General features: G+C 37.3%; 1 protein-coding gene across 4 annotated transcripts; it reads left to right on the forward strand.

Annotated features, from left to right (window-relative positions):
* The first annotated feature begins 3,122 nt into the window (after positions 1-3,122).
* Positions 3,123-21,919, forward strand: IDN2 (XH/XS domain-containing protein). 4 transcript variants are annotated; one of them, XM_088898063.1, is made up of 8 exons: positions 3,123-3,411; positions 3,586-3,637; positions 5,075-5,998; positions 6,194-6,375; positions 8,242-8,331; positions 8,433-8,732; positions 9,086-9,310; positions 19,218-21,442. In XM_088898063.1, exons 3-8 carry the CDS (start codon positions 5,095-5,097, stop codon positions 19,356-19,358), a joined length of 1,842 nt encoding a protein of 613 aa, XP_088754189.1. In that variant the 5' UTR covers positions 3,123-3,411; positions 3,586-3,637; positions 5,075-5,094; the 3' UTR covers positions 19,359-21,442. The 4 variants fall into 4 exon arrangements, with proteins under 4 accessions (XP_088754189.1, XP_010256910.2, XP_010256908.2 ...); XM_010258608.3 differs by lacking the exon at positions 19,218-21,442 and adding an exon at positions 21,450-21,919 and having other exon boundaries at positions 3,131-3,389; XM_010258606.3 differs by lacking the exon at positions 19,218-21,442 and adding an exon at positions 21,450-21,919 and having other exon boundaries at positions 3,132-3,411.
* The last annotated feature ends 1,292 nt before the right edge of the window (positions 21,920-23,211 follow it).

Consider the following 23,211-nt stretch of genomic DNA (forward strand, 5'->3'; position numbering starts at 1 on the left):
GCTAATTAACCATTCCAAAGCTTCACCAAAGGCTCCCCAAGAGACCAAAGAAATAACAATATCCGAAATAAAGTCCACAAAAGAAAAATACTACTGAGAAATGACTCTTAAATTCAAGGGCCACCAAAAAGAATAGCCCTAGTAAAAGAATAATAACAAAACAAATGCAACAAAGATTCTTGAGCATTCTTACATAAAGGACATATGTCATCCACTTTTAGGAAAGATAAACGTCCTAATGACTCGCTACATGAATTATTTGAACTTGGGAGGAATTATAAGTTTTCAAACTTTCCATATCAAATTTAAAATGCTTATACCCAATTGAGCATTAACCCTGTTTCATTCCAAAAGATAAAATTGCTTAACAAAAAAATTTCCCATTAGCTGTGCTCTTCCAAATAAACCTATCCTCCTTACTAAACCGAAAAATATGCATGTATAAGATAAAACTAGCATCATCATCATTTGGTTTACATTTTGATGGTCCCACCTCCTATCATCGTAAATAATCAACTCCCCCGCCATTTATTTTTATTTTCTCTAATTAGAGGACCTATCAGAACATAAAAAAGACTCATCCTTATAGATCCAAGGGAAATTCCAAACATTAATATGGGAAATAGTGTAAATTTGCATACAAGATCTGAGACCACCAGCCTTTGAAGAGACTTTGCTGAATTTTTTCACGTAGAGGTTGGAATCTTCCTATGAATTAATTCACCATCAGTTAAGTATTTGCTTTAAGCAATTTAACCCACAGCTTATCTACTCCCCCTGAAAATCTCCAAGCAGGTTTTTCCAAATGAGTTACATTAAAATTTTCAACGTATTTAAATTCAAGATCCCCTTCTTGAACAGGAGCACTCGTATTGTTCCAAATAGCCCATTTTACCCCTTTTTCCAAAACCCTCCCCCTTCCACCAAAAACCCATTTCAACTTTCTCCATTGCTAGAAGAGTCTTCTTTGGGAATTGCACAGTGCTCATGCAATACACTGAGTTTGAATTCAACACATAATGAACCAAAAGTTTTCCTTCTAGCATATAACAAACAAGAAGCCTTCCATTTTGCTAATTTACCTCTCATCCTCTAGAATAAATTCCAACAATTCTATTTTGCACTTCCACCATAACAAAAGAATACCCAAATACTTGCAATCTCTTTGAAGAATTGACATTTGCATTTGTCTCTTAATCATTTTGGTTCCTTTGGACAGTATATTTCTACTAAACTAAATGCCTGATTTTTGAAAATTAACTTGAAGTCTAAATAACCTTTAACGGGAAAATCTGAAAGATTTAATAATTTTATTTAATATTAATTAATTTTAAATTAATAATCAAATTTTGTCACTAATGAACTAAAAGTAATCAAAGTTATTGTTAATATCTAAAATTTTAATAATTGCATCTTTCATTTAATGTTGATTTACATAAAATAATTATTGTTAATTTAATATTAATAAATATTTTCAAATAAAGTTAGTTTTATTAATAATTTGTATTAACTTTAATAATTGTTATTATTTTATTATTTTTAAATAAAATTTTGATTAACTTTAAATAAATAAAAATAATTACAAAGCTATGATTTTTATTAATTTCACTAATAATTAACAATTATTTAGGAATGACAACGAGGTGGGTTCAGGGTGGGGCACCCCATCCCTGTCTCTGCCTCAAAGTCAAGATACTCTACCCCATCCTTGCCTTGTCTCTAGAGTCAGGCGGGTTTAGGGCAAGGCAACCACTCCTCAATGTTGAGTGAGTTCAGGGGCAAGGGACCCCACTCCTCATCAAGGATGGGAAATCCTCGAATTTCCCGCCCTGTCCCTAGTATTGGATGGGTTCAAGTAAATGTGTAAATCGGGTCGTGTAGGACCGGCATGGCATGACCCACATGTGGTCCACACAAACGTGTCGTGTTGGCCCACGGGGCGTCTAGGGCCGTGTCTCCCTCCCTTGGGATAATTTGGCCGTGTCATGGGCCGAGCTGTTCCATGGGTCGAGCCTTGGGCCAGGCTAGGCCATGGACTAGGCAAAGCTATGAGAGGTCCATTTAAAAAAAAAAAGATGTTTAAATTTTTAAATTTGTATTTTATATGATTTTTGATGTATATAGTTGTTTATATATACAATTAGACCTATTCACATGTCGGGTATCTTAATTAAAATACTAAAAAATAAAAAAAAAATATTTATGATTTTTAGTATTTTTAATTAAAAATCCAAAAATTTTGAAAAACCTAAATCTTAATTAAAATACTCAAAATAATTAAAAAATTAAATTGCTTGTATTTTATTGCAAAATTACTGAATAATACGAGAAAATACTGTATTTTAATTATTAATAGTAATATAATTATCAACAATCGATTTTTGCTTGGACTGTTGTTGGGACCTTCAATTCACCTCAAACACCCGATCAGACCCATCCTACCTCTTCAAAACACCCAAAAATCCAAAATATCCAAATTTCACCCCAAGAGCCCTCAGATTCACCATTAAATATGGCTGATACCAATTCAATGCTTCCGATCAGCCCCGATTAGACATTACCCTTAGACCCCAAAATCACCCTTCCCTCATTGTCGAATGCCCAAATTCCTAAAAATACTCCCTTGGGCCAATTACCAAAATACCTCTTGGATCAATTACCAAAATACCCATAGATAAATTACCAAAATACCCCTGACCAAATTTCTTAATTACCTCTTACACCAAATTACTTAAATACCCCTTATCAAATTACCAATATACCCATTTTTTACAAATTTCCAAAATGCTCTTAACCAAATTACCAAAATACCCTTTCAAAGTAAAAAATACCAAAATACCCTTCTCCAAACTCCCGAAAATACCCCTTGACCAAATTCCACCTGGACTAATTACTAAAGTATCCTTGACCAAAGTGCCAAATTACCCATCAAACCAAATTCCTAAAATACCCCATTGGACCCCAAATTACCAATTCCAACTTACCTACCAAAACCCCATTTTTTTGAACCCTTTTCTGATTTCCACTGAATTATAAACATTCAAAATGTCAAGGCCCCCACTCTACACACCAATGCACGCCCATGAATTGGCATCAATTCGGAACTTTCACCCACTCCAACTGTAATTTGGCCTAAAAATTCTGATCCGGGCTGAACCGTCACTCTCCAAAAAAGAAGGATGGCGGAGCTCTCAAAATCAAAAAAGCCTTTTCCTCCCCACTATTCATTTGCACAGCGCAGTGCTTATTTTCTCATTTTTGCATATATTTTCGTCGTATAGTCGAGTAGGGTTTTGCAGACGATTCGTCGGAAAGGAGTTCCCCTAAATCGCCTCTTTCAGTGCGAAGAGTTATTTTTTTACTGACTCGGTTATTATCTTCTCCGACTGGTTGTTGTTATTGTTGCAGTTGGTTTGTTTATTTGCTTCTCTTCTGTTGTATTTTCCATTTTGTTTTTCTGAAGCTTATTTTCTTCATACCGGGATTGGTTCGTTTGCATTCATGCATGTTTTATTGTCATTTGGTGTTCTTATGACTTATCGTCCGTTTTCTCATGTTCTTGCATTTTATTTTATTGTCTTTCAGTTGCAGAGTTGGAGGTGGTGATACACCCAGACTATCTCATATCTGGCTGCAGGTATTTCCAGCATTTTCCTGAAATGTGCTTATTTTGTCATAGCTTTACTTATTGTGCGTATTTTAGGGGTTGCAGCCAGAAGTTATGCATGCTGTATATCATTTAATACCACATTCTAATACAATGCCATTATAGAATTATAATGAAACCGATTCTTGTAGCAACCAAATCTGGTTTATTATTTTAATTAGCTATACAGGGCATATTAGGAATTTGCAGTGCATATACGATTTTTAATTGCTTTTTATTTGCAAATGCCTGATAATTGATAATCTCATCTTTCTCCACTCCTTTGATCTATGCGTGTGCGTGTTTTAACTTTTAACTGATTGTTGCTGTTTTTTTCCCTATTTTGACCTGATAGCGAGGCAATTGCATTATGAATTAACTGGCACGCCCCTTCTCTATCCACTTATCTTCTTTTGTATCTGGCGAATGTTCTGGTTCTGCCACCAGTTTAGGCCTTTGGGCTGAAATATATCATGTTGATACCCCGTAACGGTCCTTGCTTTTGTTTCTTATAATCTTTTGAATGATTATTACTCCAGGATATTTTTCTTGGATTTCATTTTTGCATGTTTTAGTGTACTCTTGTTGTTTTTCCATGGTTCTGCCACAAGGAATCTTTTTCCATCATATCTCGCAGTTAATTTGTTTTGGAATATCTCAAGCTCTTCTTTTAATTGAGTTTGGTCTTACTGCATTAGTGACAGTAAATTTATGTTGTTTGCTAGACATTATTATACCTCTCGTTGCTTAGGTGATGCCATAGGCAGCCCATGCAATGGCAAGGTGGTTCAGCAATGGCTGGGTGGTGCCTAGAAACAAGGCATAGGCAATCAAGTCGATTTCTATGCATTTTCTTTTGTTTTTAATCTTTTATGTTTGTTATATATCTGGCTTCTGTATCATATTGATGCAATATATTACTTGTTTTGGATTGTTCTATGTGCACTCAAGGAGGCTTCAACGGTTTGACCATATGGGTCAACGATGGGTTGAAAACATTGTCCATGGTCTGAGCAAGCAGGCTTAAACAAAGCATAAACCATTCAAGTTTGAAAAATGTTTTTACTTTAAGTGCACATATTTAGGTTACTTACGTTGTTTTTACATGTAAGTATAGTAACAAGGGGTTGCTTTTCTAACTACAAATATTTTATTCAATATTTCTTCTGTGAAGAAAAGACAAAAGAAAAGAAATCAGAAGAGATGGAGATTCTATTTTGTTTCTGAAATAGAGTTTTGCCCCAGCTTCCCTTTGTGTATGTCTCTTTTACTTAGTTCTCTATTATGGCTAGCTACATATAATTTGTGATACTTGACTCTTTATCTTTTATTGCTTGTAACTTTACTGTAAAATAATAAATGCTGCATATGATATGCTATTGTTTTTCTTCTGACATATATTCTTTTCTGTCTTATTTTGTATTGCAGATTACTTGTTTGAAGAAACAATGGATTGCAGTTCTGAAGAAAATTCAGATATAGGTGAGTCTGAGATAGAGGAGCATGAAGATAAATCTTACAAAAAACTGAAGAATGGAAATTACCAAGTAAAGACCTCAGGAGAGAGTTTTAGATGTCCTTTCTGCCCGGGGAAGAGGAAACGGGATTATCTCTATATGGAGATTTTGCAACATGCTGCTGGTTTGGGTACAGGTTCACACAATAGGAGTGTCAAACAGAAGGCAAATCATTTGGCATTGGAGAAATATTTGAAAACAGAAATAGCTCCAGTAGGAGGTCCATCAGAACGTGCAGCAGAGACTAAGCCTCCAACTGGACATAACCATGACGAGAAATTTGTTTGGCCTTGGACAGGTATTGTTGTTAACCTTCCAATTGAATGGAAAGATGGAAGGTATGTAGGAGAAAGTGGCTCCAGGCTTAGAGATCAGTTAGCAAGGAGAGGGTTTAGCCCTGTTAGGGTCCAATCTTTATGGAATCATCGTGGTCATTCAGGAACTGCCCTAGTAGAGTTCAATAAAAACTGGCCTGGATTTAATGATGCAATGTCATTTGAGAAAGCTTTCCAAGCTGATCATCATGGGAAGAAAGATTGGTATGCAAGAGAACGCAGAGGATCCAATATCTATGCATGGGTTGCCCGGGATGATGACTACAAATCAACTGGTATTATAGGAGAACATCTTCAAAAAATAGGAGATCTGAAAACCATTTCTGAGATTGTGGCAGAAGAAACAAGGAAGACAGACAAACTTGTTTCAAACCTGACCAACACGATTGAAATCAAGAATAGACACTTAAAGGAAATGGAATGCAAGTTCAGTGAAACATCCATTTCTCTGAGCATTTTGATGGATGAGAAAGACAAGCTTCAGCAATCATTTAACAAAGGTATATACGTACTACTTTTGAGCTATAGATACCAGAACCTAAACCTTAATATTTTTACCATGGTCTTGCATAATGTCTCATATTGCATGTTTCAGTTTCCTCAAACTAAATTTGTTACATATACACGTTTTTATTTTGGCACTCTGTAGATTTTGGTTACTTAAGCTTATTTATGTTTGCTTCCATGTCTACCAGAGATACAAATGATGCACCAGAGGACACAAGACCATTTGCATAAGATTTATATGGAGCATCAAAAGCTCAGGTCAGATCTGGAATCTCAAAGGAAAGAACTTGAACTACGTGGCAAAGAGTTGGAGAAGCGGGAGGCTCAAAATGAAAGTGAGAGAAGAAAACTTTTTGATGAAAGGAAAGAGGTATTATATGTTGTAGTCTCCTTCTATTATTATTTTTTTAGTACATATGGACTATCTGAAAAGGACAGCCCAGTGCACGAGGCTCCCGCCAATGCGGGGCCCGGGGATGGACAGATGTACAGAGCATTACCCTTGCATGTACAGATTGGACATATGAACTATTTATCAAAATGAAATGGATTGACTATCTGAGAAATAAGAGTTTCTTCAGCTTTTGTATAATTGGTTCTTGCATATTATACAATTGCCACACTTTTAACTCAATATTACAAATGATTTTGGAGCATTAAGAAAAAGAGACCTTGCACCTGGAACTAGACAGTCGGTCTCAATGCAATTATTCAAGAAAATGTATACTGACCAAGTTTCTGAATAGTTTTAGTAATAACTTAGATTTTTTGTTGAGTAAAAGGGACATACTGACCGAGGTTGATACTTATCGGGCCGTATTGGTCGATATGTATCATATCGGGGGCTTCCTGATACGCTCCTCCAGGGGGTGTTTTGGGATTTTGACATGTTCAGGGGGTGGACGGGCCTTAAACTGGCCCCTCTGAACCACATTTAAAAAACTAAAAAAAAAAATAAAAAAGAAAAAGCTATAGATACTGCCCGATACGCCTCTACTGGTGTATCGATATTTTGAACCTTGATTCTGACATTTTCTTTCTTGTTGCATAAATAAATAAGTGTTCGTTAATTGTTTACGGGCTTCAATGAATTTTTTTTTGAAGCACCATTTTATGCCTTGCATGCAGCTATTTGATGTTTAATTTTTGCTGCTTGCTAATTGTTTCTATTCATGCCAGAATTGCTATAGAGTGTAGACTAAGTATGATCATGTGATCAGTTGTCTTTCAAGTCCTGAGATATCCCAGTAGGAAATATAGAAACAGGTTCGAAACCTACTGAGCCTGTGCTACAAAACCATATGGATGAAAGATTTCATTCTGGCATTCAAAATTGCCTCTATGTTTTATGTGTAGAGACATCAAAGTGTGTGTCTGAAGCAACAAGGACCCTTGATACACAGATACCTGTAATGCCTAGTATTTAGGTATTGGACGTGATACATACTGGATGATACAATACTTGTTACTATTTAACAGAGTTCTAGATGTACTTTATGACATTAACACTTCTAAAATATGCCAAATTACATAATTTCACTTTATGAAAATATATACATGTTAGAAATTTTATTAAATTTGTTATAAAATAAGTCTTGAAAAGTGATATTTACGTTAAAAACTAGATATGAAGCACCATATAAGCATGTTATGTGAGATATTCATACCCATATATGTTTTTAATGACATAAATGGGTTAGATAAGTGATAAACCCACATTGTGTCGACCATATCAGGATAGGGTTAGGTCAGCCTCAATTAGGATCTCAGGTTGGGTTTAGGTTTAGGGTACCTGGTCCCAAACCCAGTCTGTTGACATTGTATTATTTTAGCATTACATTTGTAAAATAGCATTAGTTGACTATATGTGTGCTATGCGTGTGAAGTGCGATGGGGCGGGCTGGGTTCGGTATCCCATTTCATTAGTCTGGTTAGGTTTGAGTTGATCAAAGCCCATACTAAACCTCTTTATCCATGTTTGAGATTTTAGGAAGTGGAGAGTTGTATCCTTGTTACCAATATCTGTCTGTGCCATTGTGCCTGCCCCTGCTTGTATCTGATCATTATAGACATGGATACTTTTGAATATAATTTTAACAAACAATATCTGTTAGAGATGTTTAGTTTTTGTTTATTGTCCCCTTCAACATGTGTGACTACTGTGGCAGAATTCCCTATAGACATACAAGTTTGTTATAAAAGAGACTTGATAATATTTTTTATGTTGTTTGTTTAGAATGCGAAAAAAAATATTTCGCTTGAAATGGCAACTTTGGAGCAAAAGAAAGCTAACGAAAATGTATTGAGGCTCGTGGAAGACCAGAAGGTTTGTTTTGATAAAATTCATAAAACAGTGATAGATAAGTATCTCTTCTCCAGTTTTAGAAATTACTAAATTTATTATTTGGATTTGAATTTTAATGACAGAGACAAAAAGAAGATCTTCACAAAAGAATAATTCAACTAGAAAAGCAACTTGATGCAAAACAAGCACTGGAATTGGAAATCGAGCGGTTGAGAGGGTCACTAAATGTGATGAAGCACATTGAGGGGCGCATGGGTGGGGAAGAAGATAAGAAGGTTACAGAAAAAATGGAGGAAATGATGAATGAATTGAAAGAGAAGGAAGATGAACTAGAAGGTCTAGAAGCATTAAATCAAACTCTTGTAGTTAAGGAACGCAAGAGTAATGATGAGCTCGTGGAAGCACGCAAACAATTAATTGAGGTAAGTAATCTTTTTGGTTTCCTCCTTGTGGAACTTCACAATATTTTATAGGATGTATTTTATTAATATGCTTATGTGTTTTTGTTGTTTAGAGGCCTGATATAATATTCTATGAGCTGAACTTGATAATCCGTGGTTTTCAAACTATAAATATGGAAAGAAAATAATTTGGTTACTTATGCTAATAGGGTTCAGATAATTGTTATTGCAAGATTGGCAATATTGAATATGCGAATAACTTCTGCTGGGTAGCCTCAAGTTGTTTTATGTTTATATGTTTCTCTTTTCTGAATGTTTATTTTTATGGCAAATATTTAACATTGATTTTGAATGGCTAAATCTTTCCCTTACAGGGTTTGAAAGATCTTACATCAAATCGTAAACCATCAAATTGTCTTATTGGAATAAAGAGGATGGGAGATCTTGATAGTAAACCATTTTTTGAGGCGGTCAAGCGTAAATATTCTGAAGAAGAGGCGCAGGAGAAGGCTGTAGATCTTTGTTCGTTATGGGAGGAGTACTTAAAAGATCCACTGTGGCATCCTTTCAAAATGGTTATGATTAATGGGAAGGATGAGGTATAGATCATTAGTTTTAGAATGCTAAATATTCTTGTTTTTGTGCATCTCTTCCCTATTTGTTACATTATAACCATCTAGATCTAGATCATTTACATAGGACGGACTAGTTTTAAATTTTCTTTTTGATTGCTAAATAAACTGGTTTAAAATTTCCTGTTCTCCGAATTTCAGATTACAAAATTAGGATTTAAAATATTGTGGCACAAGGGGTGTTAATGACTGGATATTAGATTAGCTCAGTTCCCTACAAGGTGTGCCTAGTTTTACAGGCGAGGTTTGTTTTGTGGGGTGTGCTTGATGTAAACCTAGGTCCTGTATAATAGCACTAAAGGTTTGGAGCAAGTGAAAGCCTTACGCTTCCTTTGAAGGAAATAGACTAGTGTATCGTTTTGTGGGGTGTGCTTGATGTAAACTATTGTATCTTTGAAGGAAATAGACTAGGTCTTGTATAATAGCACAATACAGTGTATATACCCAATAGAGATACTATAGGTGCATTTCCCCATACATCACTATGAACAATACAAATAGTTCAAGTGTTGATGGCAGAATGTGATACAAATCGTAGATCTGTCTTTTGTATAAAGAACAAGTAAAACAAGATTTATCCTCAAGTTTATTGCAAGAATTAAGCTAAGTTTGATTGCTGCAACTATAACCTTGCATTTTTGAACAATTGGACATGGGGACTCCATAGAGTAGAATTATCAGCAGTACTTGAAGGCCTAAAAGTAGCAAATTCTTTGAAGCTTTAAAATTTAATCATGGAAAGAGATTTAATAAGTAGTGGTTTGCTGGCTTGGGAACAATATAAAGTTGTACATTGGAGGGAAGTGTGATGTGCCTCTATCCTTCCTAAAGTTGTTGCTTTCTCTTGGGAAGTCCTTTTTGACTGTAAAAGAGAAAACACAATTTATTAAAAAAAGAAACTGAATATAACCACCAATCAAAGTGTTAAGTTACCACCTTACCAAACAAACCTCCCAACAAAGAAAACAACAACACAACATAAAAGAAAACCAAACTCAACACCCTTTTAAAGTTACTCAGCAGCTCTTCACTACTTAGAAACGATTTTGCAAGAGAAAAAAGAAACCCCCTCCTAATTACCCTCCCCATCAACATTTCTTCGTGCCTTTTGCCCTCCTCGTTTCAAGCCTTTTCTCTTTCCCGTACTACATCTTTTTTTTACCCTTCTTCCTCCTCTTGAACTCTTCAAAGGCTCTTCTCGCAAACACCTCTCTGCCTCTACACATAAGACCTAAATGCTTGTCCACCTTTACATTCCCATCAACCAGCTCCTCAATCTTCACACCTCCTCTCTTCTCCTCAATCCTCTCTAGTGAAACCTCAACATCTCTTTTAGCAGCTTCACCTCCACCCTCCCTTTCCTTCTTGTCAGATTCTTTGCTTGGCTTTAATTCCCAATCAATTAAAGCCATTGACTGATTCTCCATCCTAACAAATGTTTGAATCTCTTAAGCCAACCCATCAATGACCCCTTGTTTTGTAGCTTTGAGTTTTGCTCCCTTTCTCTTAAACAATCTCTTATACTTGTTCGTGGGACCAGCCCCAACCAGTCCCCCCTTTAATCAGGAAAAGACTTTAGTAACATGCACAATATGGGGTTTACTTGAGCCTCAACACTTCTTCGACACTGCCACAACATTTGTAGCTTGTTCTATCAGCTTCATTCTTCTCCAATCCAAATCTACACCTAGCCTTCCAATTATCACTTCAAAAACCAACTACCTTGTGCTATCTTCTGACCCACAATTCTTCTCTTTTGACACATCCTCCTAAATTCCAACTTTCTACCAACACCCCCTTCTGCAGTATCTTTTCACCCTTATCCTTCTTATTTTTTTTTTTACAAGTAAAGAGTCATATTCCATTTATTCAAAGATCGGTTACATGAAAATCCCCTTAGAGAGGCGCGAGGTGCTGCCTCTCCATACAGAAAACACAAAAACTACATCAAAAAGTGCATGACTGTTACAAAAGACACAAATTACAGTTGCACCCAGAACAATGCTTCCCTGTTTGTCCCTTGTTTTGCCAAGACATCAACAAATGCATTAGCTGATTTCCCTACCCACTGTACTGTTACTGACATATTCCTTGTCAGCCATTTGAATATCTTTATCTCATTCTTGTAGTCCCACGTGATATTCTCCGGATTATTAACCAGTTCACCATTGTCTTAGAGTCCCCTTCAACCAGAAGCTGCTCCACACCCATTTCTTTTGCAAGAATTATTCCTTTTATTGCAGATAACAGCTCTGCCCGAATGGAGTTACCAGCACCTAAAGGGCCAGATATAGTAAGACAGCCTCATTCCTCAGTACACCTCCCAAACCAGAGGGACCCGGGTTGCCTTGTCTACTTCCATCAAAATTCAGCTTCAAAGAACTGTGAGGAGGAGGGACCCAACTTGTCATTACCTTTATCTTTGAGGAGGAACAACTTACTACTGATAACCAATCCCTCCAACAGTCAGTAAAGGAGAAATAATCAAACAAATCCAGTCTTTAACCAATGTATTGCCCTATACAAAATGCAGTCCTTCAATGCCTGATTGCTTCTCCCCTTTTCTTGGAAGATCCTGGCATTCCTTTCTTCCCAAACTGTCCATAACAAGGTTGCTCGTGCACACCTCCACATTTTCCTTCCTCTTTTATGGGGCCAATAGAACATAGAAGGGTTAAAGATTACTTCTATTGGCATATCCCATCTACACCCAAACAATGATAGAAGCCAAACCCAGAGCTCTGCAGTGACACTACAGGATAAAAATTAGTGATAACAATCCTCACCATGAGATCTGCAAAGAATGCACTTGTTTGGAGAAATACATAGGAATGGTCTTCTCTTTTGTAGGTTATCCATCGTGCTTACTTTACCATGCCACACTTCCCAATTCAAAGCCATAACCTTGGGGGAAACCGGTCTACACCAGACTTCTTTGGAAGGGAAACTTTATTGAGAGGAGGTTTGGCATAGGAAATTTAAAAAGGAACCACAAGAAAAAGACCCATTAGGGTGAATGACCCAAATCCTCTTATTAGGCTTCAAAGTATCCAACCAAACCTTATCGAGGAAACCAAGAAGAGTAGACAAACAATCAATTTCATCCTCCCTTAGCCCTCTACAGAAACCAAAGTCCCAAGACAAAGGTGACAAATTTAAAATTGAAGGAAGGAATTTTGAAATCACCTCTTTTTTATACAAAGAAATAGAGTACAAGGATGGAAAAAGGTCTTTTAGGGGAAGATCCCCTGCCCAAATGTCCTCCCAATACCGAATAGAGTTACCATAACAAGCATCATACCTTATACAACTTAGGAACTATGGAAGAATTTTGTGAATTGCTTTCCAAGGTGTTGCTAGGTTTGCCCTCCTTGAAGCACCGACATCCCTTCCACTCTCTGAGCATCCATGAATACTCTTCACCACTTTATGCCACAACCTCTCTCTTTCCATAGGCCACCTCTACAACCACTTCCCTAACAAGGCTGTATTCTTCTTAAGCACATTTCCAAGCCCTAATCTTCCTTCCTCTTTGTTTCTACCCACAACCTTCCAATTGATTAAGTGGTCTTTTTTACCTTCTCCCGGTTCCCAAAGAAAATTTCTCATTAATTTTTCCAGTTTCTTCGCTTCCCTAGATGGTATCCTAAAGACAAAGAGGTAGTAAGTAGGTAGGTTCGCAAGGGTAGCTCTTATCAAGGTGATCCTCCCACCCAAAGAGATGTAATTTTTCTTCCACACAGCTAATCTCTTTTCAAACTTCTCTAAACTGGGGTCCAGAACCTACTCTCTCTAGGGTTTTCCCCTAACGGCCGCCCTAAATACAAAGGGCAAGTAGAAATGGAGCACTGAAGATAATCTGCAATAGCCTCAGCCTCCTCAAAGTCTAGATTGATTCCAGCAATGCAACTCTTTTCTAAATTGATTTTCAAATTGGACACTCCTTCAAAGGCTTTAATCAATTTTTTTAAGTTTCCTACCTTCTCACTAAAACCACCACCACAGAAGATCATCAAGTCATTCGCAAACTGCAAATGAGTTATTGGAATTTGGTTTGAGCCTATTCTCCATCCCTTTATCACATCTTCCCTATCAGCCCTTGTGATAATTCGATTGAACACATCAGCTACCAAGGTAAAGAGAAAAGGTGAAAGTGGATCCCCTTGTCTAATACCCCTACTAGCTGGAAAAAAAAATCCCTTACCACTTTATTTGCTAAGATGGAGTAGTGACAAGAGCTGACACAACCAAACATCCAACTACACCATCTTTCCTCGAACCCACACTTCCTCCAAACCTCTACTAGGAACTGCTAGTCCACCAAATCATAGGCTTTCTCAAGATCGAGCTTACATACAAAGCCTCTTTGCTTAGACCTCTTCATCTCCTCCACACATTCGTTGGTAACTAGGATCTGATCAATTATCTATCGTCCTTGGATGAATGCCCCTTGGGCCTAACTAATAATGGAGGGAGGGATTTCTTTAGTCCTCAAAGACAACACCTTTGCAAAGATTTTATAGATACTAGTCCCCAACCCTAACTCCTCTACCACTACCCCTTCATTTCCACATAGGTGAAATTCATTTTACAACCTCTTTTTGATTCCCACCTCTTTCACATTCTTCCCTTTAATTTCCCCATTTCCCCAAAACTTTTCACCTTCTCATTTCCTTCCAAAATTACTTTATTGCCGTTGCCCTATCAATCATCATCTTCAACCCCGAGCGTCTCTACAACATCGAGAAATTGAGAATCCACCTCCCTATCAACTCTCTCTTCCATACCTTCTCTTCTCCTCTCATAGCTCTTTTGTGCCTTAAAGAAAATCTGGTCCTCCTCCTCAACAAGGATCCTCAATTCATAATCTTCCCTTGAAAAGAAGAGCACCAAAAAGCTTGGAATATCAGAGGCCTCCCCCACTTCTACTAATATTCGTTCAACGTCAGCTTTCCCACCTCTTGTTCTTGTCATTGAAACCTCAAGAACCTATTGCTGTAGTTTCCAATTTCCCTGGAAGTCATTAGGCACCGTGCATGCAACTGAATTCCCAAAATCCCAATCCATATTGCTCTTCATCTCCTGATCTCCGCGCATTATGGATTGTACTTGCTGCTAAGAACCACTAACTTAGCCTTAGATCATATTCCCTATTTGTCTTTCGTTCAGTCTCCAACACCCAAGCTTCATCTCTCCTAGAGTCAAATATAAACAAATACAAGCCCCCATTCAAGTTTTGTTCTCCCAAAACTTTCTCCTTATCCCATTCAAGTTCTGCCTAGGCTTCCACCCTTTTCTTCTCCCATTTGACTCCAACAAATCTTTCCACTAGGCTCATGTTTAGAACCTTCAACTTCTACTCCATCTTCCTTGCCAAACTTGCATTTATTTGAACAACTCCATCGTGTGTTCTGTGGCGTTCTGTATCAAACATGGGTCTTAGTGTTTCAAACCTACCTTCTGTTCCTCACTGTAGAGTGGTCTCCATTGAAATTTGTCACTTTCTTTGGTTTGCCCACCTTCCTATTGGAGGCTTTTTGACATATCATGCAACTCTGGAAAAGCCTTAGACACATTGTAGCTTTGCAAATCCATTGTCTTGCCCTTAAAATATATTCAAAAGCATATAGAAATTCCCAATATTGCTAATGCATGCTTGAATAATCCAAAGCATTATCAATTATTTCTCTTCTGTATCTTTCTTTTTCCATCTTTTTGCAAAGAAAGGTGAAAGTATCTTCAAAAGCATATGGTAATTTACCCAAAGTAGCCTTTCTTGGAAGCATTACTACTTTTGACTTGTTACAAAGATGACCCAACTAGTGTAATACTCTTATTAATATCTTGCCCTTCTGCCTTTTGCATTTGATATTGTTTCTTGCTTGTTTTGGGTGCATGTGGAATACCCCTATTAGCTTGGACAAGACAAGTTGTTTCATGCCATTACTTTTAGGTATCCCAAAAGGAAAGGCAGAATTATGTGGAGGTGTACAAGAGTAGGGTGTTTTGAACATTGTGGATACGAACCTAAAAGTAATGGCATGAACCGACTTGTCTGTCCAAGCTAACAGGGGTATTCAACATGCACCCAAAACAAGCAAGAAAACAATACCAAATGCAAAAGGCAACAATGCTATTATTTAAAATATCATAGTGAAGGTAGCATGTTGGTAAAGACATTGGATTTGTTCTCAAATTTGACGGTGGATAATTTCTTTAGAATATGTGGTGTAATTGCAACTTCTTCCTCTAAGATGAAGTTGAACTTTGATGGGAGCAATGTGGGAAACTTGTGTCCATTTTGTCAGTGTTTTAAAAGGCGTGTCTAGGCGCTTAGGCAAGGCACCGAGTCCCTAGGCACAACATTTTTGAAAACCCCATATTTGCTAATGTTGCTCATTCATTCATCTTAATAAAAGATATTTTTTATCAATAACCAGAAAAATTCATGAATATAAATATATTAAGTTGGAATGCGTACAAAAGAAAGCCTTAGGATGCAAGAAATGGAATCTTATAGTAATTTTTTTTTCTTTTCAAATAACAAGAATGCCATTCTCTCCTACCAACTCTCTCTCTCTCCACTTACAAATTACAAGAATGCCACACACACTCTCTCTCCTACGAATGCCACACACACACAGTCTCACTCTCTCCTTACAAATTACAAGTATGCCATTCTCTATCCTACCAACTCTCTCACTCTCTCTTTTTCCTTTCAAATTACAAGAATGCCACTCTCTCCTACCAACTCTCTCTCTTTTCCTTGCAAATTACAAGAATGCCATTCTCTCTTCTTCCAACTCTCTTTCTCTCTCTCTCTCTCTCGCTTTTTTTCCTTGGAAATTACAAGATAGCCACTCTCTATCCAATTGAGGGAGACCTCGGCTCGGCATCTCAGCTACTAGGGGACCTACAATCAAAGGTAGCCGAGCTCGAGCTCGACGACACCTTGACCACTGATAGAGACCTTAGCTCAACAACTCGACAACTGAGGGAGACCTCAACTCAGCACCTCGACAACTGAGGGAGAACTTAGCTCGACACCTCATCAACTAAGGGAGACCTCAACTCGACACCTCGCCTGCTAGGGGAACCCCATCTTGACACTTTAGCAGCTGAGGGAGACCTCGGCTCAGTGCTTCGGCTGCTAGGGAGACATCAACTCGGCACCTTAGTTGCTAGGGAGATGGAAGCACAAGAAAAGGAACCAGAAGAATCAATGCAACAAATTCTACAATCCGACTCTAAAGGGTTCAGGAATACCTCATCCAAATAATGAAGTGAAGCTGAAACACTAGTCAATTCAGCCTCCCTGAGACTCCTCCCCAAGTTCAACTTCTGTTTCCACCTCTTATCTCCCCTTTCATAGAACAAGATAGTATCGTCTACCTATTTTGAAAAACACCATTATACAAAAATCTATTAGTTACAAGCTGCATCTTCAACTTATAAGCAAGGGTAGAGGAGCCTCTTAGTGTACTACTTAGATTTGACTTCAATTTGGTAGGAATTGGATCATTATCATAATATGGATTGAAATGTGATGAGGATTGGATCATTATCATAATATGAGTTTGTTAGGGTTCAGATATTGGGATGTAAGGATGTCTTGTCAGCGAAAGAAGTGTATGCCCTTGTGCAATTTGAAGAGAGTAGAAGAAATGTGATGAATAATCCTAAGGGGAATTTAGTTGCCTTGGCAGTTACAAGGGGTGATAATTTTGCTAAGAGATGTGGTTTCTGAAAGAAAGGGGATGACAAAGATAAACTTTTGGTGCCCTCATTGTTGGTGGTCTAGGCACACACATGAGAATTGTTGGGATCTCATTGGAAAGCCAAAATGGTTTCTGGAGTTGAATAAGAAAACAACATCTGAGTAGAGTAAGAAACAAGAACAACTAAGGTACAACTTAGCAAATATGGCTTCTCACGAGGACTCAAACTACTAGTTCCACACTATTTTAGGAATGTCCTTTTGGTTTTGATCCTAAGGAGATCATTAGTTCTTTTGGTGACCGTTTAGAGTTATATGGTAGGGCATTTTGCTAGGTTCATTCTGGCCTTGTTCTGTCTACCTCCTTAATGTTTATACTATGTAGTTTTGCCATTGCTTTCCGTCTGTCCTCTCATACCTCAAAATCCTCTTAGGTAGTTGACTTTGGAGCCTCGAATCACATGAATGGTAAGTTCAAGATGTTTCAATCTTATAACCTTCTTTTTGAGAGGGATAAGGTGAGACTAACTGATGGCTTGTTCTCCACCATGGCTGGTCAAGGAACCCTCTCCCTTTTGGCCTTACTTTATTTAATGTGTTGTATGTTCCCAAATTTCCTATGAACTTGTTCTCCATTAGTAGCATTACTTATTCGTTAAATTGTTTAGTGACTTTTTTTTTGTCTTCATTAGGATTTGACCTTCGGGAAGACGATTGATAGAGGTAGTTGGTAGATAGCCTCTACATGTTAGAGGAAAAAGCTAGTCTTACAACAATCACAGAGTCTATGTGTTATTCTAGTCAGAGTCAAGTCCATTTATGGCATATTTGTCTTGGTCATTTATCTTTTGAGTTGTTAAAAATTTTGTTTCCGGAATTAAGTCAATGTCAATGTCTTAGTTGAAGTGTCAAACTTTCTAGTTGTGCAAACATTGTAGAACGATTGAGCCCAATTTACAGGCTCGTTTATTAATCGAGCCGAGCTCAAGCCTAATAAAGCTCGGCTCGTGAGGCTCGCGAGCTGAGCTCGAATAATAATAATAATTATCAAGGAGAAGTGTGTATCCTCTATTTTAGTTCCGAAGAGCAACTTGCAGACATTTTCACGAATGGCCTACATCACTTGCAGCACAATGATTTGTGTGACATGTTGAGCATGATAGACATCTATGTCCCAACTTGAGGGGGAGTGTTAACTATTAATAGCTTTTATAATTATGTGTTGCAAGGTCAATGCTGTTTTTTTATTTTTTTATTTATTTATGTTGGGTTGCCCTAATATAAATAAGAAGGCTTCAGTTGCCATCCCAACTTTTTTGATCTCCAATTTACTTTCTCTTTTTTCTCTTCTCTCTTCTCTCTCTTCCCTCTTCTTGCTTTATCAAGACAAGGAGTCGATAGGCCTCAGCTTTTTGGGGGCAATTAAGGAACAATCAGTTCTAATCAAGCAGTAAAGGAGGTGGGGAGGAGGCAACAAAGGCTGGCCTATTGGCTTTGGGGGTTAAGGTTTTGTAAATTTTCATTTTTTTTCTCAATTCTAGTAAAGTTTCATTATCAATAAAAAATTATTGCCAGAATTTTATTAATTGAACCTCTGTTTTAGGGAAGATCCAGCAAAGACTGGCTTATTGGTTGTGTGGGTTAAGGCTTTCTAAATGTTTGTTCTTTCTCTGTTCTAATATAGTTTTAGTTATCAATAAAACGATATTGCAGGTATTTTATTAATTAAAACATCATTTTTAATGGAGTCCAATCTCTTAGAATTAGGTGGCCCATGTGATATACTCACATAATGTGGGAAATGGAGATACCACTCTCCATTTTCTAAAGCTCTGGATATGGATGCAGGTATGGGTAGCCCATGTAACATACTCATAATGTGGTTATGTCTAGTTTATGATGGTAAATATCATTTTTTCAAGGTGTATCATGCCAAATTTGATTAAATTTCTAAAACATGTAAATATTTTTATAGTATAATTTGCTAGACATACTATTTTACATGTTTTAGAAATGTTAATGCCATAAAGTACATCTAGAAGTTTCTATTTGCAGTATCTGGTTTCGTATTTGACACTGGTATTTTTGGCATATTTAGGTATTTGGTTATCATGGTGAATCATAATTAACAAATGCTTTTTTTTTTTTGAGATTCAGCTCCCAGTCCAATGGTTGTGGAGCCAGATAGCCCAAGAGAGATTTTGTGCAAGAAATTTCAATTGGGACCCAGGTATAGGTAATTGGAGTTATGGCTGTTCCATTTGGAGAGGTTTGGTCCTAGAGAACTTAAATCCATGATCAAGTTTTTGACTGCAATCTCCCCCAGCCAAGTTTGATAGATACAAGACAATCTTCCCCAGCTTTACAGTTAATCCTTTTTTAAGAAACTAAGTGAATCTGTGGAGTTGGATTTTCCCCACAAGCAGATTTTGATCCCTTATATCTAGAGGTGATCATGGGCCAGGTCATGCTGCGCTGGGTTCTGCACATATGATAAGGCCTGGGCTTGGTTCCAGCCAGGCTTTGGACCCCAGGCCTGAATGGGCCGAGCATAGGTCTTAACTCTTAAGTCACTTATTAAATTTTAAAAGATGTGTGTGTGTTACTCTATAGTATTTATATACATAATATAATATCATATAAAACTTATATAAGTATATATTTAACATATAAATAACATATTGCGAGTTGGGCTAAGAATGATCACCCCTACTTGTATTCTTTTGAAGGTAGCTTTTATTTATTTGGATTGAAATGCTGGATAAATGCCTTACCAGGGATGGCCTGTTAAGAAGAGGGGTATGCAGATTCCTGATGATAGATATGTGCCATGTGGGGCGGACAGAGAAACAACAATCCACTTTTTATTCACTGTGCCCTGACCAGGGAGCTATATAATTATTTCATTGGAGGTTTCAACCCCTGCGGCTGGTTCCCAAAGTTTTGTGGAGGATAATCTCAGCCGCTGTAAGGGAGAGAAACCATTGGATATTTGAAAGCAGAAATTGTGATTTGGAGAAAATCAGGGTGGTAGGGCTGATTTTTTTGTTTTGTTTACTTTTTATTTATTTTTCGCTTCATGGGCTATACCATGGGGGTAGCTTGTCCCCCATGTGGTAGGGCTGATTCACTCCTGGTCATATGCTTGAAATCTTCAAGGAAGCTATTTTATTAAGGGAGTTGGTGTACCGTCAGTCTATTTATTTGAGGATACGTAGACTGCACTCCACCTTAGAAATCTGAAATTACAGCCCCTCCTAGTCTACTAGTAGCCCCCCTATAAACCGCATCCTGCCATTGGATTTGGCATTGATCCACGGTCAGGATTCATCCCACCTGTACGGTGGAGCTAAGATTTCTAGGGGTGAAATGAACAGTAAAAACCCCTATTTGGGGATAAGTAGACTGCACTTTTGGCATTGATCCATGGTCAGGATTCATCCCACCTGTACGGTGGAGCTAAGATTTCTGGGGGTGGATTGAACAGCAAAAACCCCATTTATTTATCTATTTCTTTGCTGCCTTTACTTTGTGTAGTGTGTCACTGTTGATTTCTCCTGTACATGATTGAAATGCTTTACCTTTTGATTCAAAAAAAAAAAACAGTGAAAAAACCTAGTTTCAGAAGCAACCTCAGCTCGTGGTCTATTGAACTCAAAAGTAAAATGCTTCTACTATTCATTTTTGCTCCATGCCTATTTGTCTCTCTCTGTCAGTGTAACAAGTTTCATAGGTCAAGAAACCACCTTTGCAAAAAAAAAAAAAATAATAAAAGTAGTACGTCATTGCTTATCCAGAAGCTGAGGGCAAAGCAATAACAGTGGGATATTCTTCTGATCATGGATTTATTAAAAATATGTATAGTCTAAGTTTGTACAAATGAAGTTCTGTTAAGACCAAGAAATTCCTGTGATGGGGAACTGTATCAAGTGAAAGAATAGCAACCATATGATCTGTTTGTGAAGATTAGTGGTGCTGTAAGACAAAAGGCTGACCAACAAGGAAAGATCTAAGAGAAACAAAAATGGAAGCTTGTTTGTGATTGTGTTTGACTATTTGGGGTATGCTTTTCGATACTAAGCATAATCGGCAGTGCATCAGTTGCCTATTGGTTCAACACTGAATATAGTATGTTGGAGCCTCTTTAGCACAAGGCATGGTTTTTCTGAATTATAACTTTTTGATAGGAATTCAAGGATTTTTTTGTCTTTGTTTGGCATTTTTGCCTATTCATGAGGACCCAGTTATTCTATTTCTGTATGCATTTGATCTAATTTTTTTATATTTATACCTTCTGTCTAGTGTTCTCTTGGGAAACAATTTAGTGCTTACTTTTTTACCTTAACTATATTTGCATTGCTTTTCTGTGAAATGATGTTTATGGCGCAGGAAATAATTAATGAAGATGATGAAAAACTGAAAAGCTTAAAGAATGAGTGGGGGGAAGAGGTGTGTAAGGCTGTTGTAACAGCCTTGATGGAGATCAACGAGTACAATCCAAGTGGACGGTACACAATATCGGAGCTCTGGAATTTGAAAGAAGGAAGGAAAGCAACGTTGAAAGAGGGTATTGCGTATATACTAAAGCAATGGAAACAGCACAAGCGGAAGAAATAACCACAAATGTTTTCACTTAACCGTAATTTTCATCATATTAGTTGATGTTAGTATGTTACCCTTAAATTCACTTTTATGGCCTGTGTAAATATAAGTGATATGAAATGATTTTTTTGAAGGTTAATTAGTTAAATATACCCCGTGTATTGACTAAACTACTTAAATATGCCACGTGGCTTTCAAAATCAACAAAACTAAATATTCTTTGTCCATTTATGGATCTACAAATTATGGATCCCAAATCTCCATGTTTAGATTTTTATTTTTTACTTTTATACCATTATTATCTTGTTGAAATGTCATTGGGTGTTTGCTTCTGTACTTGTGAACCCTTTGTTTCCTTTATTTTGCACTATACTTTGAAAATGCAAATTCTCGCTGCTTAAGGGGCTGGAGGATAAGCCGTTCCCCGATTGCATTCCTCTGGTTCTTTGGGCATAGTGATGGTAAGAGAATGAAAAACGGAAGAAGAAAAGACAAATTTTGAGAAGAAAGCATGCAACCGATGCAACAGAAAGAGGAAAGAAACTTCAAAGGTTTGACAGGCATGTAACAAACCAGTGGTTTCAACCTGCCATTGATCCTGCTGAAGGCTCCTTGTCCTGTAATTTTCACAAAAATAAAAACACTGTTTTGTTTTCCACAATATGTACATCATAGTTTTCAAAATCAGACTGGACCGGATGGTCGGACCAGAAAAATTGGGAATCGGTCAGGTGATTGGTTTTGGTTTTCTCCAAAACCGGAAATTTGCCCAAAACCATTGATTTTGGTCAGCAAATTGCTGACCTGGGCGGTTAACCGTTTTTATTTTTTATTTTTAATTTTTTGTCAGAACTGACCGGCTGTTTGGTTTGAACAGTCGGACCGTTTGACCTGGTAACTGGACTCCTGACCGGTTTGGTCTCCGTGTTGGTTCGACCTGCTGACCTATACAATTGGAAGACAAGAATAGTTTGGCTTATTTTAAACATTGCTGCAAACCTTTTCATAATAAAATCTATGATGTAGGAAAGACATAACACTGGAAGAGCTTTGATCAATCAAAATCTGAATTTTGGTAAATATCACCACATTGGTTAACACATTGGATATCATGTCTTTCCAATATTATAGTTGAACTCAGATAATTTATTATTTTTACGTGAACCATAAACTTGATTTTGGAATTTGGACTTTCCACGACAGAATTGAAGAGATGTTGGTGGATGAAACTTGGTTTTTGGTCCAGAGATTGGCTACTGAAGCTCCTCTGTAGAATTCCAATTCCCTTTCATAATAGAATAGCTGTTTGGAAAAAAAGAGAGGATATCAAAATGGACATAAACATAACACTTCCCCAATAATTTCATTCCCAATACATCGCTAACAGATAAACCTCTATTCCCGTTTGTTGAATATCCAGCAATAGGCAGAGTGCAATTGTATAGTGGGGCTTTGTGACAAATTGTTCAGCTGTCTGCTTTGGCTAGCAGAGGGAGATGGGTCGGCTGGAAATTGAAGGTCTGGGTCGTCAGAGAAGGAATGGAGGATA

This window comes from Nelumbo nucifera, chromosome 2, assembly GCF_055504915.1.
Source record: "Nelumbo nucifera cultivar China Antique chromosome 2, China Antique-T2T, whole genome shotgun sequence".
NCBI lineage: Eukaryota > Viridiplantae > Streptophyta > Magnoliopsida > Proteales > Nelumbonaceae > Nelumbo > Nelumbo nucifera.

Excerpts from the sequence above, each read along its gene's own strand:
- IDN2 (XM_010258608.3), top strand. The coding sequence starts at position 5,095 with ATGGATTGCAGTTCTGAAGAAAATTCAGATATAGGTGAGTCTGAGATA. Across the intron at positions 5,999-6,193 it reads TCAGCAATCATTTAACAAAG|AGATACAAATGATGCACCAG; the intron begins GTATATACGTAC and ends CATGTCTACCAG. Across the intron at positions 6,376-8,241 it reads TTTTTGATGAAAGGAAAGAG|AATGCGAAAAAAAATATTTC; the intron begins GTATTATATGTT and ends TTGTTTGTTTAG.